The 19,355-nt window shown below is 37.9% G+C and overlaps 1 protein-coding gene across 1 annotated transcript; it reads right to left on the minus strand.

Moving 5' to 3' along the window:
• Positions 1–2,448: 2,448 nt before the first annotated feature.
• LOC110114774 (plant intracellular Ras-group-related LRR protein 3) lies at positions 2,449–18,672 on the minus strand. The gene is made up of 3 exons (XM_020847764.2): positions 17,731–18,672; positions 3,488–3,654; positions 2,449–3,394 (listed from the first exon to the last, which is right to left on the minus strand). The coding sequence occupies exons 1-3, from the start codon at positions 18,655–18,657 to the stop codon at positions 2,746–2,748; spliced, it is 1,743 nt and encodes a 580-aa protein (XP_020703423.1). The 5' UTR covers positions 18,658–18,672; the 3' UTR covers positions 2,449–2,745.
• Between the last annotated feature and the right edge of the window lie 683 nt (positions 18,673–19,355).

A 19,355-nucleotide genomic window follows, 5' to 3' on the forward strand; every position in this document is an offset into this window, starting at 1 on the left:
CTTATTAAAAAACATTTATTTTATCAATCTAAGCATCATGATGTAGCTTAAAGCAGAAGCATATGAATGATTAAAAATACTAGGAATAATTTTTTTGTGGTGAACTTAAATCTTTGAACCTATCAAAGGATATTATTTTTGGAGATTAAGGTTTCGTTTGGGATGTCTTTCTTGTTGCTTCTTGAAGCAACTTTTTTAGTTCAATAGTTAAAGTTTTGTACAAGAAAGCCGTCCCAAACGAAGCTTTAGTGAGATGCAATGTACCAAAATTTTTGCTAAAGATAACAACGAGAAGGATCAGAACAAAAACCACTTGTAAATGGAGCTCCAATCCTCCAATAGAAATATTAGATAAAGATTGGGGGGATGCGCGCGCATGCCCAGCCTTGCCTAAATCGCATAATAAAACTAAAATAAAATGATTTATGCAATTTGTATATGAGCACTACCACCAAACATGGAAATAATTTCAAAATTTCCAAATAATAGTTCAATCATGACAATCAAAATACTTGACTCAGAATGAACTTGAGTCGACTCATATCTTGAAATTGGACTAAAAAAAAGCCCAATCCAAACTTTTTTTTTTGATTGGGTCAGGACAAGTTAACGGGCCCCAGGCCCATTGCTAAGTCTGTTCAACAGTTCGTATCTGCGTTGAGCAAAATTTATGATTGAGAGAACCTTAAACATATGACAAATAACCTTATAGAAAGATTTCCAATCATTTAGGTAACAATGTTATTCAGTTTGTAATATATCCTTTAGTATTGATGAATATTCATCCTAAAACCAAAATAGATGTGTTCCACATCCATCTAAGCAATAATGAAATTTTTATAACTATCAATATATTAAATTAATTTAAATATAATAAATATAGATCTTATTTTGATCAATTTTTAATCATAATAAGTTTATACAAATTTTTACCTTATTGAATCTAATTAGGGAGCTAGAATAATTTGTATTAATACGGGCCCATGCCATAGCTAATTACTACTAATTCACCTCATTTCTCCTTAAATGAACTAGATTTAGGCTTTGTTTGGAACGACTTTCTTTCACCTTCTTAAAGCAGCTTTAAAATACAAAAAATTTAATTTTTGTACTAAAAACTCCCTTTAGAAGTAATAAAAAAACCGTCCCAAACTAAGCCTTAATTAAATGTTAGTTTGATGCCATTAATTTTTTTTATAAAAAGTAATGGGAGAATATCACCTTTTTTATGATTATATATGTTGCGTCCTGGAATATTCGCGGCGGTAGAGATGGTGCTCCCAAAATTAATTTTTGAAGTTTCCAACTAGCTTTTGCCTCGAGATTCGTGCTCGATCAAGATAATTTTTGTGATGCCGTATCAATATATATATATATTACATCTATCACATAATTATATATTTTAATATAAAAAGTGGATTCCCATCATAATTTTTTTTTTAAATAGTAATCAAATAAAAATATAATGATGATATGAAAAATAAAATAGTAAGAATATTGCCCCAAATATATCCTAAATTATAGTGACTAAAAAATAGCAGTTATGTACCGAAACTATCTCAGCCATTTTTGTCAAAAGGAAAGGAGGCCCACAATAGAAGCTCTCATTTTACCATGCTTATTATTGTTCCCTTAACTGTTTTCATACCACAATTAATAAACTGAGAAGAAAATAGTTCAAATATGATATGGCTAATAAAAATAATTTAATCATACAAAATTTTTGATACAATTTTTCAGATCTTAAAGATCAATTACTTAGCTCAACATTTCTTGAATCGATGATAAACTAGCCATGGCTAACTGAGATTAAATAAAGTTAGGTTTTATTTAGAACAACTTTCTTGTTACTTCTTAAAACAACTTTTTAGTAGAAAGCTGATTTAAGAAATAGTGAGAAAGCCATTCCAAACGAAGCCTTAGTTAGCCACCTCCTTTTAAAGTTAGCTGGCAAGCCTTTAACCCACTATGTCGAATCAGCTACAAGAATCATTTTTTTCAATGTGTCCTATTACGAATCAAATTCTCGAAATAGGAAGCAATAGTGACATAGCAAAGTCGGAGGAGGGGAGGGAGAGAGGAAATAGCAATAGTGATATTTATAAAATGGTCCCAATAACCATATTCATCGAGTAAAAAGGCTGACATAAGCAAGGCTTACCAGTTATGCATCAATTCAATCATGAGAATCGTAGGCAACAAAAACGAAGAAACTTTTTACAATGCAATTTTGACTTCATTTGGGATAACTTTCTTACTGCTTCTTAAAGCAAATTTTTTGATAAAAAGTTTCTACAAAGCAACTTTAAGAACTAATAAGAAAAGCTGTCCCAAACGAAACCTTTGCCCCTAGAAGGAGCATGTTCTCGGATTATTTAATGATACACGAATAAAAGAAATATTGATGAGAAGTTGACAATAGGAGGAATAAAAAATAGAAAGCCGTACTTTGTATCAATTATACCATATATTTGACAGCTGAAATGGCAACAATTATCTCATAACCGTTGAATTCATACAGAACACAATTGAGAACCAAAATTGAGATGGCAAATCATATCAAACTAATTAATTTCTACATGGACAACAAACAAGGACTAGTAAAGGACAAATCTTAACCAAATTTCAGTTCCTCCAAACAAATATGAAAGATCACAACCCTGAAATGAAAGCAAACACGAGGAGATAAACTGTACATGCTAGGCAGCAGACTGAATACTGAACCATGTATTGAAGGTTACTAGATTACAACTGTTGATCAAGACATGGATCCCTGTAAGACTTCTCTCCGGCTCCAATATATTCTGCAACAGTCCCAGAAACTCCAGTAACAAAATTGCTTAGCCAAGAGGTGCTACGACTCAGCCAACCAGTCTGTTCTTGGGGGTTTTCTATCATCTGGCTCTTCCTCTCTTCCTCTAATAGTATTTCGAGCCATCTCTTAGACATGTAGAGCTTGACAGCTTCTACTCCTTGGTTCGCTATCTCCATTGGTGGAATGACTAATGGGTTCTGGTCCAAGTTAAGTTTGGACAGCTTATCGAGGCGGCCAAATGAATCGGGCAGAGCATGAATTTGATTGTTGCTGATATCAAGTTCCATGAGATTAATAAGATCACCAAATGTGGGTGGGAGTTCCTTCAGGTCACTGAAGTTGCTGCTCAAGTCAAGAATTTCGAGATTTATCAACTTTCCTATAGCGTAGGGCAGTCCATGGAGCTCATTGAAGTGTGCGTCCAGAAGGCGCAAAGACCTCATCTCACAAATAGATGTAGGGAGAGAACGGAGCTTATTAAGAGAAATCCATAGCTTCTGCAGATTTACTAGTTCATAGCCAATGTTTGTTGGCAAATAGGCAAGCTCGTTGTAGCTTGCATTCAGCTCAACAAGAGATCTACATCAAGATGTGATTGCTGTCCTCAAACCGTCTCTTTGAAAAAAAAAAAAATTTAACGAAAGAGTATTATAGTAAGAGGCAGCAATATACCTGCAATGTGAGATGCTATCAGGAAAAGCCTTCAACTTATTATTGGACACATCGAGAATCTTCAGATTAAGCAGCAGCCCAATGGAATCAGGCAATGACACCAAAAGATTGGAGGAAAGATGAAGCCCCTGTAATTGTTCCAGCCCTGCTATTGCATCTGGTATGGCCTGCGTACAAAATCAACATCAGAATGAAACTAGCAGAATGGCAATGTGACGTGTACACCATCTATGTAACATGGGTGGCTGTTTAGTTAGGGAATGTGAAATGCTGGGATTTTGGTTCTCAGAAATATGGAAGAAGATAAGTATAACACTTCAAGAAAAAAATGAATTCCCAATCATAAAGCTATTCTACTCTTTTGCACTTTGAAGTGAGTTTCCACTCGTCCGTCTAGCCTTCACTAGGATGGCATAAGTGACGAAGGTATGGAGGAGGAAAGAAACAAGCACATTCAGTAAGTTCGGAAGATCAAGGAGAACTTGTTAAGTATGATATTTGATGTGTTAAAAGGGAATTTTAAAACCAATAAGTGGATGACGGGAATTCATATGATTTTTATAGGCACGTTTGTATAATACATCTGCCCACTTTTGCATGTAAAAAAAGGTCAATACATTACAAGAAACTATCATATTATACTAAAATATTTTTGAAAGAAACAACACCTTAATTTTATGTTCATTTGTTAAAAACCGATGACAAATTTAAAGAAAGTTTAGAAAGTTTCGTTGACTTAGTTTAACTATAAACAGAAGTTTATAATACTTTCGCTATATAGATGTAATTTTATTGGTAACCACTTTTTGCATTGATTATCAGGTTGAATTATTGGAAATCATCGACCTTGTATGCTAAATCCATTGCAGCTTAGTTTGAATCTACAAATACCAAAGTGATTTGTAGTCCAAATGTATTATAGTCTCCTTTCCTAGATGGTAAGCACACCAATATTTAACTGCTTGATGCAGTGCCGATAGTTTCTTGTCATGTGAGGCTAGTTCTTGTGAGCACCTCGAAAAATCTCGAAGTGGCATATAACCAGTCTTTTATCCTATATAAATACCATACCCATTGCATATCCACTGGCATCTATTTCCAGCTTAAGCAGTTTCTGCAAATTCGGGAAGGCTAGTACAAGTGCCTTGCTTATCATCTTATTAATCAAGAGAAATTTATCATATTGCTTTTGGTTCCATTTAAACTTGACATTGGCCTTGGTCGAAACATACAAATGACAGACAATCACTAAAACATGCCAAACCAATTACTTATAATCATTCTTGCATGCTCCTATGAAAGTCTTAAATTAGTCATTATCCATGGTCTAAGCCACTTTTTGATTGCTTTGGCATCTGTTATATCAATTTGGATTTTTCCATTAACCACATTAAATCCAAGATGCAGTAGATATTTTTGGCAAATTTACACTTCTTTTAGTTGAGACGGAAATAATGTTGTTGTAGTAGCTAAAATACCTTCCTCGAATGCTCTATGCAGTTTTCCTACAACCTATTGAAGGCTTAAATATCATAAAAAAAAGAAGAAGATAATGAGCACATACAATTATGATCGCAAAGCATCAATCACCATCCTCATGAATTTAGTAGGGACATGACAGAGCTCAAATGGCAAACACTAGCAGAACTACCATCTTATCTTGAAAGTAATCCCCCATGTGTCAATCTCATTATTGCTTACCTAGTGATAACCAATCTCATTAATGCTTACCTATGTTGCACCGATATACATATTTATAAAGGCGTGTTGTATCAAATACATGTCAGATACGGCAAAGCCGTATCCAATTAAAATACTATTTAATTTCAAAAGGACACGCACATCGGATACGTACGGCAAGCGAGGCTCTCTCACTTTTGAACCCGCAGGACGAGAGGCGTTAGGGCTCCTTTGTTTCGTCTTCATCATTTACGTCAAAGGAGCAGGATAGGAGAAGCGGCCAACGTCGAGCAGGCCAGGCAACCGAGGGCTTCTTTGTCGATCACGCGAGACAAGCGAACATCCGTTTCCATCATCGAGATCGAGGACGTATGCGAGACGAGCAAGACCGATGGCTTCTTTTCCATCGTTGAGACGGAGGGATTCTTATGCGAGACCGAGGGCTTCGTTTCACACAAAAGGGTTGGTTCTTCCGTTGTCTTCTAATCTTTCTCAAGTAATCTTTACAATTTAGATTTTTTTTAAATGGGCTTCCAAATGAATGGATTTATTCTTATTAATTATCATTATCACTTTTTGTATCCTAATTGTTTGCATTTATTTACCTTATCAAATCCTTCAAATAAATCTTATGACACAAAAGGTGATAACATACAATTGTTCTGATTAGTCTAAAAGAACATTTGTTCCACCTATCGAAGGTTAATGTCTTCCTATCTGTAATTTTGCCTCTTTCTTGTTTTGGATATCAAAATTTCTCTCTATTTTTTAGCATTCATCCAATAGACAACAAGTCAATTTATGGAGACTTCTTTTAGATCGACGAAAACAACAATCTGTATTATTTTTCTTTGTATATTTCTATTTTGAACTAGTAGAGACACATGGTAGTAGGGGTAGATGGAATGTTCATAGCTGCATTTGAATCCATTCATGCTAGATTTGGCCTAGCTTGATACAGTCCTTATGTAGGTGAAATCTCTTCGATCCATTTACATTGTTTGTTTGTTTTTTTTTTTTTACATTGATGTTTTTTTTTTTAAACAAAAGATGATTATATTCCAAAGATGAAAGAGGACACAACCAAGAAAAAAGAATGATTACACAACCATAACCAAAAAAGACAAGGTAGTCAGCCAAGCTCAGAAATTGACACAGATTCTTGCACCACCCAGGCACCCGACTTGGACTATCCAGAGGCGGAAACCAGCAAACACCCACCAAGAAGCAAATGAGAGAAGCATCAACATCCCAAACAAGGTCACCAAACAGAACAAGATAAAGCACCACCAGTGGTTGCCAACAAGCCTCGGCAGTCCGGGTGGTGAGCAAAAACTCACCACATCATTGTCCAAAAAGGCCATATCCAGATGGGAGAAAGACGACCCGTGGGAGGAGGAGAAGGAGCCACAGAACCATAAAAGGGAAACAAACATAACAAGAAAATCCATCAGAAACATCGGGCAACAGACCTCACAGAAAAAACAAAGAAGAAAAGAAAACCAAAATCATTTCCTTTTGGCTTTCCTTAGTTTATGATTACCAACTTTTTTGAACAAACTAGCCTCAACAATAATAATCACATTAAGGTCATAAATTCCCTTAGAATGCACCCCATACGCATCAATGTCTTCCTTGGCATCCCAAATAGGTGTAGAATCACAATCGTCCAGCCAGTCATCTTCAGCCATACCATCATCATTCTCATTAACAGCTAAATAAGAAAACAAAGCATTGTTCGTAATTAGAGATATAGGAACATCAACGAGAGGGGAAGGGCTACCAAAATTTGAAACATTTTGCATTTCACCATATGAAATAACATCATTGTTAAGAGGCAAAGCAGCCAAGTGAACCCTAACATTCACATTCTAAACCGGCAAGCTCAAGGCAGAAGAAACCAAAGGATCATCAACTTCACGGCCTACCAGCCCCAAAGAAGCAGAATTACATTCCACCACAACATCGTCATCACCTCCAGCATTAGGAGTTGGAGTAGCAACAAAGTTAACCAAGTAAAGGTTTGGGCTCACAACGACCATGACACCCTTTGTTGACACATGATTCAACGACAACATTACCCACTATTTTATAATTAACCTCATTAACACCACTGGAATCATCTACCACTATTAATTGGCGAGACAGGCATCGCTAAAGGGGCATCATCTAAATTTTTAACAACAGCAATAGCATTCCTACCAGAATCCTACCGATCAACAACTCCATCCACAACGACAACAAGATCATTAATACCACCAAAAGCATTCTTAATACCCCCTCAATCAACCCATCCTTAATAGATGAAACCAAAACAGTAGTATCATTACCGTTAGCATTCCCATCAAACAAAATAGGATTATAATTAGCATAGGAACATGCATAGGAGGAGAGAACTGGATGCAACATTCACCCCTAAGATGACCAAGACATTTGCAAGAACCACAAAATGAAGGAAATTCTTCCATCTAAACCAATTGAATATATCCTAAATTCTCATGTCCAAGCCAGATTTTGTCAGGGTACTTTTTGGTAATATCCATACCTGTTAACGGCGAATGGCGCACCATGGCGCAAAAGTCCATTTGGAGCCATGGCGCATAGCGCACGGCGCGGCGCGCGCTATTTTAAACACATGCGCCTCGCCATGAACATAGCGCCGTAGCTGCGCCGCGCCGGGCCGTGCGCCATGGTGCGCGCTATTTTGCGCCATTGACAGCTATGGTAATATCTAGTTCAACTAATACACATGCAAGAGAGGTTCTAGAGATGTGGCATTTTCAACTTTTTTAAGGGCTGACCAAACATAGAACCCAAAGCGTGTAGGATTCGATGAGAGAATAGATGGGGTCCTAAGTTGGGGAAGACAATCCAAATGGAATCATAGGTGATTCAATACTGATATCCAAAGAATGAGACCATTTAGTTAGTTTCATGAAGCAATTGTTCACAAAATAGGATATATTGCAAAATAGTTTGCTATAATCAAGACCATTCGTTAACTTAATCAATACAAGTGATGGATCAAAAACAGTAACATAGAAATCGGCGGTAAGCTTCAAATTGGAAAAAAAAACCCTACAAATGGAATCCAAAGTCGGTCAACAAGAAGGGAAAAATCCAACCAAAGCGTATTGAAATGGAACCGCAAGTGCCAAAATTTCTTTTTCCGAGATCCACAAGGAGGGTAAACCACAGAAAGAAGACTGTTGGAGCTCAGGGAAACGACCATTAGAATGGGAACCAGAAAGAGCATCAATGAGAGACCTCGATTTGATGGATTCATTCAAAAAAAGGGGATCGCAAACTCGCTTTACCGCCATTTTGGTCAAGAACGGTCGGAGGAGGAAGAAGCGAAGAAGCCAAACTGGAAAAAAAAAAAAATCACAACACAAATTAAGAAGAGGAAGAGAGCTTCCCTGAAATCACCAGAGGATGAATCGCCAGGAGGCAGGAGGGGAACCCTAGCAGAGCGGAGAGCCAAAAAATATATATTATGTTAAAATTGATGTTAGTTTACTAGAAAATAGGATATTAGGGCATTAAATTATTTTGCTAATCTTTCACTTGATGAGCCTGAATTGGAAACTATGATATTTATTGAAGATGATATAGAAGTTCAAAGACAAACCATTGAAGAAGCTAATCCTATCATTCCTTCTATTGAATAGTTGAAATTTCATGTGCTAAACATTTTATGTTTATGTTTTTATTGTTGTATTAGACATTTAATGCTTTACTTTTATTTTGAACAAGGCTAGAAATGATGTGGCTTTCATTTTTTATCATTTCAAATATTATGCTTTGATTGTTTTTTTAATTTTTTTGTATGATTTATAAATAATAATGTAGTGTCCGCACCGTATCTGTATCATGTATTTTTAAGAATTAACATGTCCCGTATTCATATCGTGTCGTATTCGTGTTGTCGTATCCGTATTGGTGCAAAATAGATGCTTATTTAGTGATAACCAAGTTTGAGATCTATCAACTTCAATTGATCTAATAGGTTGTCAATGTATAACAATAAATAATGATTGTTTATCATTATTTTGTTGAAAGCATGATAGTTGGTGCATTGTTTTCATGTGCCATCTATCATGGGGACCATCACAGTGAATGATCCACACAGCAAATTGCTAGCTAGACAACTCCACTCTACAACATGTGTTTCGATCTCTTCATTCCCGAGTTTCAATAATTTAGGAGGTTTGGTACTGGCATGTCCCAAATGATTTGGATATCATGCTCAATGGGTTGCTTTGGTGGCAAATCATATATCTCCAACAAGAATGGTGAAACCTTCTCCAACAGCCATAGATGTTAAACTTCAACCTTGCTCAATGCAAAAGGAGGAAGACTACTTTCTTCCTCCATAATAGGCCTATCCTTAGTCATCTGGATATAAGCCAGATAAGCAGAAGCAAAAAAAGAATTCAAACAACATTTATAAGCTTACATGTTTGGCTTATTATCACAATATTTCTTGATCATACTCTATAGTGCTTCTTTAGGAAGCACTTCTCTCTACCCTGAGTAATCTAGATCAACGTTTTAAAAGGCGAAATCGGGAATCGAGGCATTTTGGCTAAGCAAGGCGAGGCGTAAGCCTCGAGGCGGATCGAGTCGTAAGCCTCAAAATTATAAAAATAAAGCAATTTAAAATTATGAATAATGACAAAAAAGTCAAAAAATAACAAAATATTACGTCAATTGTGAATTTGATGATTTGTTCTAAGATAATATTAGTATATTACTGGAAAAGAAGATTTAAAATAAACTCACTTAAAAATAAAATATCCCTTTATGATCAAGACCTAATGCAGGCTCATCATCACTTTGATTATTTTTTCCTTTATCCCCTATATCAGTTAATATTTCGTTAGTTCTAGAATGAAACAATAATAGCATAAAAAAATAATTCATTATATTTAAGAATACCTTAGAATTTTTTTGAAGCTCCAATCTCACTTTGTTTCTTTCTTTTATATACATGAGTAGTTGCTTCACTGTCTTCATTGACTTGAGTTTCTCCTTCTACTTCAACTTCAGAAACATCAACATTCTTAAGAGTAACCCATTCATCATCAGATTTAAATCATCAACAAGTAAAGGGTCAATTTCATTATCAATGCTTCATTGCTTCTGTAATTTGAGATGTTTATCTTTCAATTTTTGTTAAACATAACATAAACAAGTTTGTTCATTCGATCTGTGGCCAATCGATTTCTTCTCTTAGTATGAATTTGATTGAAGATGCTCCAATTACGCTCGCATGCAGAAGCCGAACTTACTAACGAATTTGGCCTTCAATAAGGCTGATTTATGCTGAGGCAACTGTCCCAACCTCTCAAGCATTAAATCAATGCAATGTGCAGCACAAGGAGTCCAGTAAAGGTGAGGCATCTTCTCCATTAACATTCTCCCTGCAGCTTTATATGCACTTGCATTATCAGTAACAACTTGTACTACTAAAGCATCACCCACTTCCTCAACAACTTCATCCAACATTTCAAGCAATAATTGTGCATCCTTTACAAAACTTGAAGCATCCACTGATTTTAGAAAAACTGTTACATATGGATTGTTGACCAAGAAATTAATAATACTTCTATGTAGCAGTAGGAGGCTGAGATCGTAACATATTAATCCATGAAGGACTCCTAACAACATTAAATGGAATCCCATTTTCATAGATGAATCTGACGATATCCAAACAAACCATATACCTGAGTTCTTTTGTAGCAGTAGGAGGCTGAAGATCCAAAGTGTTTATGTTATCCTCGTCATCAATATTTATCATAAATTTATCCATAGGACCTCGAGTGCCTCGGTTAGAAGAAACTAGATGGCTTCTACTGCTGGAACCTTCATGTTGTGATCCATAATAAGAAGAGTTTCCTATCATCTCCTCCATATTTCTTTGTGTAACCTCCATTGTGGTGGCAAACTTCTTTAAATAATCTGTACATTCCTTTTTCACCTCATCAGGTACTTTTGCATATGATCCCACATTGACATGAGTACAGGCTAGATGATCCTTCAACCTCTTAACGCCACCAGTTATGTGTTTCTCACAGAAATTACATTTCATGTAAACATATCCCTTCTTTGCACCTTCGCCAGACACTTCAACTTGAGTTCCATATTTCTATGCAGGAACTTTCCTTCTTGTACCACTAGTCATGCTAATAATAGGACAGATTTTAACAATTATTTATACTACCAATAATAAAACAACATGAATACAAAAATGTACCAGTTTGCCGGGGGTCCAAGGGGGCGCTGCCCCCTGGCGGGGTTCGACCTGTACCTCTCAGTACCGAGCATGTACCGCTCCGTACCGAGCGGTGCTGGCTCGATACCGAGTATGTATCTAGCAGTACCGAGCAAGTACTGAGCAGTACTGAGCATGTACTGAGCGGTACCGAGCTTGTACCTGCTCGGTACCGAGCATGTACTGAGCGGACGAATGAAAGAAAGCCGAATCAGGAGTTATTCAAGCTTTCGTTACTGCATCTCAAAGTCAAGGCCACAACACCGCTCACCTGCTCTTCCGACCTAACCGAGGCCTGAACGTTTCCTGCACTCACAACTTCGGCTTCGTTTCCTGCTTTCGAAACCGTTATTGCTTTTGGATTTGTTTCTTGCGTCGTCTCCTTCTAACTTCGTCTCCTGCACTCACGGCTTCGTCTCTTTCCCTCACAGCTTCGCCTCTAGTTCGCCTTTCAATTCTCACAGGAAGCCCTAATCCTATACGCGAATATACAAACACGAATTGGCTGCGTCGTATTTACATATATACCAAAGAAAAAATTTCGAGGCGGTGCCTCATACTGCCTCGAGGCGTTACGCTCTAATGCGTACGCCTTGTGCGAAAAAATCGTACGCTTCGCTGGATGGTTCGAGGCGTAAGCCCTGATACGCATGACTTCCGCCTCGACTTGAGACGCGACTCAATGCGGACGCCTCGTCCGCTTTTTTAATGGTTGATCTAGATCTAGCAGGGATGATGATACATAACAGCATACCTATCAAGCATATATGGAATACCAAAGACGAACTGACTGATGTCATGTGGAACCACCTCACACAACATCTCATCGATTAGCACTTAGTGATTGTAAACTTCCACCATTGGTGATCAATCAGTAGCCAGAACTTCTAATAAATCCACACCGAGGGGTAAGGATTTGAATGGGGAGTGTTTTCCAAAGCAAACTATAAACCAACTTGGCAGATATTAAATTTTTCTAGTTGTTGATGCCGATGATGGCACTGACCAACTCTTTTTTTACTGACATATTTATGATGAATAGCTCCCTTCATGTGTCCACACTAAGCAACTACCCCATAAATATATCCTTTTATATTGACATCAAAGATAGATATGGACATCTAGTCCACTTGACTTCGCACAATGTTGTACACCACAACATCAATAAACTTATTTTTCTTATCCTTCTTTCACTTTTTAGGTATTAATGGTGCACTTTCCAGTTTTAATTTTAAGAATGCAAATTGGAAGTCTGATTCCTTCAAAATTGGTACAAGTGTGACAACTAGATTCCAAGAGAAGTCATCTCATTGTATTTTTTCTTCTATTTGTGTAATTATATTCATGATCTACTTCTTCTACATAATTTAGCGCTGGCTAGATTAGTACTCTTGATTTCGATCAAAAAATGACACATCAAAGATCCAAATTTGCTAGAATTAATTCATTTGCTCGAATTAATTCATTTGCTCGCTTCTTTTAATTAATTTCAACTTTCTTGATGAGATTGCATATTTATGATTATTTCATTATCAAATGACTTTAAAATCTAGTATTGTTTGCTTCCTTTAAAGATTGTAAACTTTTTAAGTGATTGTTTATTGGTGATCTATGAATTCATTATTTTTCCCTTGCAAATAAGCTTCTACTCATCATATTAATTACATTAGGAAACCCAACCAGAAGTCATTCTACATCACTAATCAGACAAATGTGCAGAAAAAAGTTCAAGGAGCATAAACGCTTCGGTTTAATTCACAAGTCATTCTACTTGGAGATAGACTGTCCAAGATTAAGGTAGGTTAGGGTTAACTAAAAAAAGCCACGTGACTATCAATTTGGCTCCAAACTCATGCAATGTTAAAGTTGAACTCAATATTAGGCTCAAACTTGACTTCTTGATGCATTAAAAAACACGAAAATTTTGAAATTTCATTAAATAAATCTCTTTGAAGATAAGACCAACCTATATTAACATTAAAAAGCACTGCATCTAAACTTTCTATGAGTGTGCCTTCATAGTTGAACTATCAGTTTCTGCCTTTCTGGATAGTTGATGCGGGCAAATAATCCGGGGGATGGGGCACCCGAGGACCTCCGCCGGCACAAAAGGGGAGGGACGACACGACGCGCTCAAAAAGGGGAGAATACGACGAGCAGAAGAACAAACTCTTACATTTCAAATCTAAGACAGACTTAGAAATTAAAACAAACAAACCGACAACTACATATTGTAATTAAACGACTTTTAAACTCAAATCGAAATCAAAGACACCCTAAACTTGCTTCACTTAGAGAAGAAGGATACAGGTGGGGTGTAAACTTGCGGAGAGACGAAAGAGGTTAGAAGCCGAGAAGAAGGGTGGAAAGAGCTCGCAAGATTTCCGGAGGGGATGAGAAAAGAAGATGGACAAAGCTCGCGAGCTTCTCCAAGCAAACCCACAGGTTATAGCTTCCAAAAATAACTTATCATTCTCTTTTTTAAAACATAACAAACCCCTCATATTTATAGGTATGAAAGGGGGAATACAAAAGGACACAACATTGAATTCACACAAGAATCCAAGCAACACAAGCACGGAAATCCCCCCATGCTTTTCACGGAAAAACAGCCCAGCCCAGGAACCGAAGGAGCAACCACGGGAACCAAAGGAGCCGCACGGAACCGAGGCGCCAAAGCCACGGGAAAACCCCCCCAGCTCGAAAAACCAACAGCCACCGTGAGAACCAAGGGGCCATGCACGGAAAGCAGCAGCCCACCGTGGAAGCCAAGGAGTCATGGTATGGGAAACAAAACTTCTTGGAATTCCAAAAGCCAAGACAAACTTAATTAAGGACATAAAAATAATAAAAATTACATTTAATTAAAGATAACTATGAATTAAAACTTAGCTAATAATGAGCTAACCCTTAGTTCAATAAGTTAACTAAAGACCAGCTCATAAATGAGCTAAATTCCAACTCAAATTTGATTAAGCTTGTAAACTCGAGGGAGGTGAAGACGGTGCATCTAGCTCTTTGATCTTTTCTTCAAATTTCTTTAAAATTTCTTCCTGCTCTTGCTTGAATTGCCTTTGTAGATATCTCTTCCACTTCTCGAATTTTTGATCACATAAGAACATGTGATATTGAAGCTTGTATAAACGGTGTTGAAGCTGATCTGTTGAATCACCTTCTATAGGAATCCATCTGTCCAACAGAAGAGGGACATCGAGATTATCTGAATTGATTTCCTCGTTGAATGAATCCATTTTTTGTTATTTTACATTTTTTTTACTAAAAAAACTCAAAAAACTTAACCTAAACTTAGACTCACAATAAGACTCATGACAAGACTTACAAGACTCACAACTTGACTTGACTTGACAAAACAAAACTTGACAACCAAATCTAAAACTTAGGACTTCCTAACTTGCTCTGATACCAAATGATGCGGGCAAAAAAATCCGGGGGATGGGGCACCAGAGGACCTCCACCGGCACAAAAGGGGAGGGACGACACGACGCGCTAAAAAAGGGGAGAATACGAAGAGCGGAAGAACAAACTCTTACATTTCAAATCTAAGACAGACTTAGAAATTAAAAAAAAACAAATCGACAACTACAAATTGTAACTAAACGACTTTTAAACTCAAATCGAAATCAAAGACACCCTAAACTTGCTTCACTTAGAGAAGAAGGATACATATGGGGTGTAAACTTGCGGAGAGACGAAAGAGGTTAGAAGCCGAGAAGAATGGTGGAAAGAGCTCGCAAGATTTCCGGAGGGGATGAGAAAAGTAGATGGACAAAGCTCGCAAGCTTCTCCAAGCAAACCCTCATATTTATAGGTATGAAAGGGGGAATACAAAAGGACACGACATTGAATTCACACAAGAATCCAAGCAACACAAGCACGGAAATCCACCCATGCTTTTCACGGAAAAAACAGCCCAGCCCAGGAACCGAAGGAGCAACCACGGGAACCAAAGGAGCCGTACGGAACCGAGGCGCCAAAGCCACAGGAACCCCCCCCCCCCAGCCCAGAAAACCAACAGCCACCATGAGAACCAAGGGGCCATGCACGGAAAATAGCAGCCCACCGTGGAAGCCAAAGAGTCATGGTATGGGAAACAAAACTTCTTGGGATTCCAAAAACCATTTTGAAATTCCAAGAGACAAACTTAATTAAGGACATAAAAATAATAAAATTACATTTAATTAAAGATAACTATGAACTAAACTTAGCTAATAATGAGCTAACCCTTAGTTCAATAAGTGAACTAAAGATCAGCTTATAAATGAGCTAAATTCCAGCTCAAATTTGATTGAGCTTGTAAACTCGAGGGAGGAAAAAATTGATTTATTTTGGACATGAGTTGCCCCCCCCCCCCCCTTTGTCTACATCAATAGTTTAGTGCAAGATAGCATGCTATATATAAATATAATTTATTTATTTATGCATAGAGAGAGATGCTTATTGTTGGCCCAAAAACTCATTTTCGTGCTTTAATTGCTCCAATTTAACTGACACTTCAACAAGAATTGTTTTTCCTTTTTTTTCCCTATGCCAACAAAGACACTCCATTTTTTTCAGGCTATCTCTTCTCTACCGAAGGATTCAACAACATTCAGTCAATTAATCTATATGAAAATCCTTGAATCTACACTTCTTTTCAAACCCATGAAAAATTGTATTACTTGGCTGCCCTTTTCCCATCCAATAGAACCTGCATAACTAGATTATTAAAAAAATTAGGCCCTTCCCCCTCGCCCTTTTTCTTGCAAGAGTAAAGTTGACACTTCAAGGGTTATAACTTCGCATTTTCTCATCATGTGAGTATCTGTTTCAAGGAAATTTTACTAAACCATTAATGATGAATAGTGACATGAGGCAACAGCTCTTTTGCATGCTCCACTAAATTGGCCTAATAAATCATAACAACACAATGGCTAGAAGGATTCATATTCAACATATACAACAAAAGAAAATATAGATGAAATTTTGGCATACAACATATGCTCTTAAAGGATTTGCTAAATAGCATGCAAGTGTTGAGTTTGCATCTTAAAAAAAAGAGCTAGTAAGTAAAATTGATTTGAAGTGTAATCCATAGCTTTCTATAAACCTTCTTGCAAAGGCTAACAGAGGAGCATAGATAACAAGTTAAAACTCTCATCATGACTCATCTCTCAACCATCCTTCTTGATCACCGAATCTCCTCAAAGTGCTTCTCCTCATAACAACAAATTTTCCGCTGCATATGCCCTTTGCGTTCTTCCATTTTGATTAGCCAGGATGGGAATCAGCTAGATCGAGATGAGGACAGTTCACATAACCTAGTTCCAAACCAATCTAAGTGATAAAGCAAGTCATCAGCTTCCAATTGTTTGATCTCCATCGCCAACATCCTAGCACATAATGTGGAATTATCACTACATGCATACATGTCAAGGTTAACACTACATCTGCTCCATATTTTCATCCATTCATCAAAATTACCAGGTATAGAATGAGTTTCTATTAATTTAAGAGAAGTTTCATGTCCATCCAATATTTGAATTCACCAAAAAAAAACCCCTAAATTCGGAAAGATTGGTTGTCAAAGCTGTTTTACAGACAATTACCAATGCTGACTTGATTGGTATTTATCCATCAAATTTGCGTCAACAAGTTACTAATTGGTATTCTTAAACTAACCCCAAACCCAACGTATAAATAAAAGTTGCGGGCCTCTTCTTTTACATTATGAATTCTATTCATTTTGCTCATTTATTCATTTCCTGATGATAAATTTCGTCCTAGAGCCCTTATAGCCTAAAGCCAGCTTACTTGAGCATTGAAATGGCCTCCTAGAATTGTTGGTGAATGCATTGTAAATTAATTTCGATTATGTGAGTGCAGGATACCGGTTCAGCCACAAAGAGACATCAGCAACTCGAACAGTAATAGAAAGTTACAAAGTGCGACAATCAACATAAAAAATTATAGATGTAAAGCTCATGATGGAAAGTGTCTCTGTTATTTTAATTCATGATTTGTCTTGATTACTTCTAATAGCATTAAGTCAAGACTGGATACAGGATTTTTACCAATCAATCCTGAAAAAAAAAGCATGGATTGGGCCATCATCATGCAATTAATAAAGCAAGCATGATTGCTACATAGTTTTTTTGTTCCCAAGAATTTTTTGAACTCTTACATAAGCAAACAAAAGATTGATCAGGATCCTGATCCACTCGTGAAAGATATCAACTGCAAAACCAAGAGGACATATGGAATCACACAGTTGACAAATACCGCCTACCTCTAACTGGTTGTTGGAGACGTCGAGAAAAACCAATCCATGCAACCTTCCAAAGGCCTCAGGAAGAAACCTAAGCCGTTGCCCGGAGAGCTCCACCCTATCCATGCACTTAACCGACGCTTCTTGCAAGATCGCAACAACATTCTCGTTCAATTGCTCGCCCTCTTCCTCATCCTCCTGCCTCATCGGAACACTACTGTCAGAAGACGAAACGTATATTTTCTCAAGCCTCTCCTCAGCCTCCTTCAGCAACTTCTCATAAGCCCCGTGCATCTCGTCGAGCTTGAGGACGGCAATGTAAGGCAACTTCTGCGCGTCGGCCTTGACCCGGCATTCCTTCTCCCTCTCTACGAGATCAGAGCCGGCAGGCACGATACCTTCCAGCTGGCGGGTGAGTGCAGCGTCAATATCGGCGATATGCGAGCGCGCACCGTCGAGGGTTTCGTGATCGGGACGTTCCCCGAGGGCTTGGAGAATGGAACGGGTCTGGGCGACGTCGGAGACAGCGCGGACCATGGAAGCAAGCAGATCGGGATGCCGGAGATGGGGCATCCGCTCAACCAACTCCATCTCGAAGGGATGCAGTGAAGTTGGGGAGGACGACGACGACGACGGATTGGGGGCCTCTATGTCGTGTTCGGGGAATTGGCCGACGGTGGAGGGTAGATGTGACATGACATAAGAGAGGATGGGGAAGCGCTTAGGGTTTGGATCCATGGCGGAAAGAGAGAAGAGAATGAGCAATCTAGGAATCTCAGGAGAGAAGGGGAAGGAAGGGAAGTTTGCCGCCACGTACTTGCAGGCTAAAACCGGCGGAGCCTTGAATGTGTGGGAATTTAGACGATGACAGCGGGAAGACGGGAAGTAGCGAACAAACTGTAGGAACCGCGGGGGATAAATCAGGGACAAATGGGTACGGGGTATCATGCCCAGAAAAATGGCGCAAACAAGTGAACTCTATTCACGAGCTTATCCAAATTTGACTCGATAACAAGTCCAGCAGTCAAGTTTATCAAATTTCTAGCTCAAATTCGAACAGTTTTTGAGCTCGGTACATGATCGAGCCCGAGTTGGATCAATGTCATGCTCGACTCAACAGCCCGTCGAGAGGCTTGAATACCCGGTCCGCAAAGCAAAATAGCCGGTTAAATCATACTTGTGCGACCACGGGACTAGCAAGTTAAAGTAATCTAGGGTTATGCACGAAAAGAAAAAGTTAGTAACGAACAACGAGCGAAAGCAGAGGCGGAACTCTTATTCTCATTCATTCGTTCCAACAGCTAGTTTGTGCCGAGGAAGATCACCAAACATTTATTTCAAGCTTCCAGTGAGGGTGAGGAAGGCCACAGACCCCTAAACTCAACTCATTTTGATCCATCAGTTGCCATCTCCCGTAGTGCAACAAGTTGAACTTCCTTCAGTATTTTTTATTGTGAATCTTGTTTCTCATGCTATATTCATTCTATCTTCCCCAAAAAATCACCCTAGGTCTGTTTTTTTTTTTCCAAATCTTTCAACAACGACATCAAAACCTACAGCTTTAATTTCGAAGAGAAGATTCGCACGTTCTAAGATAAACTAGCAAGTTTCTTGATATTATGTTTTTAGCATATTTATTTCACTCT

The sequence above is a fragment of the Dendrobium catenatum genome, unplaced genomic scaffold, assembly GCF_001605985.2.
Source record: "Dendrobium catenatum unplaced genomic scaffold, ASM160598v2 fragScaff_scaffold_412, whole genome shotgun sequence".
Classification (NCBI taxonomy): Eukaryota; Viridiplantae; Streptophyta; class Magnoliopsida; order Asparagales; family Orchidaceae; genus Dendrobium; species Dendrobium catenatum.

Coding starts and splice junctions, on each gene's coding strand:
- LOC110114774 (XM_020847764.2), bottom strand. CDS start 18,657: ATGATACCCCGTACCCATTTGTCCCTGATTTATCCCCCGCGGTTCCTA. Junction 3,655..17,730: donor TCTCCAACAACCAGTTAGAG/GTAGGCGGTATT, acceptor TTTTGTACGCAG/GCCATACCAGATGCAATAGC. Junction 3,395..3,487: donor GATAGCATCTCACATTGCAG/GTATATTGCTGC, acceptor ATCTTGATGTAG/ATCTCTTGTTGAGCTGAATG.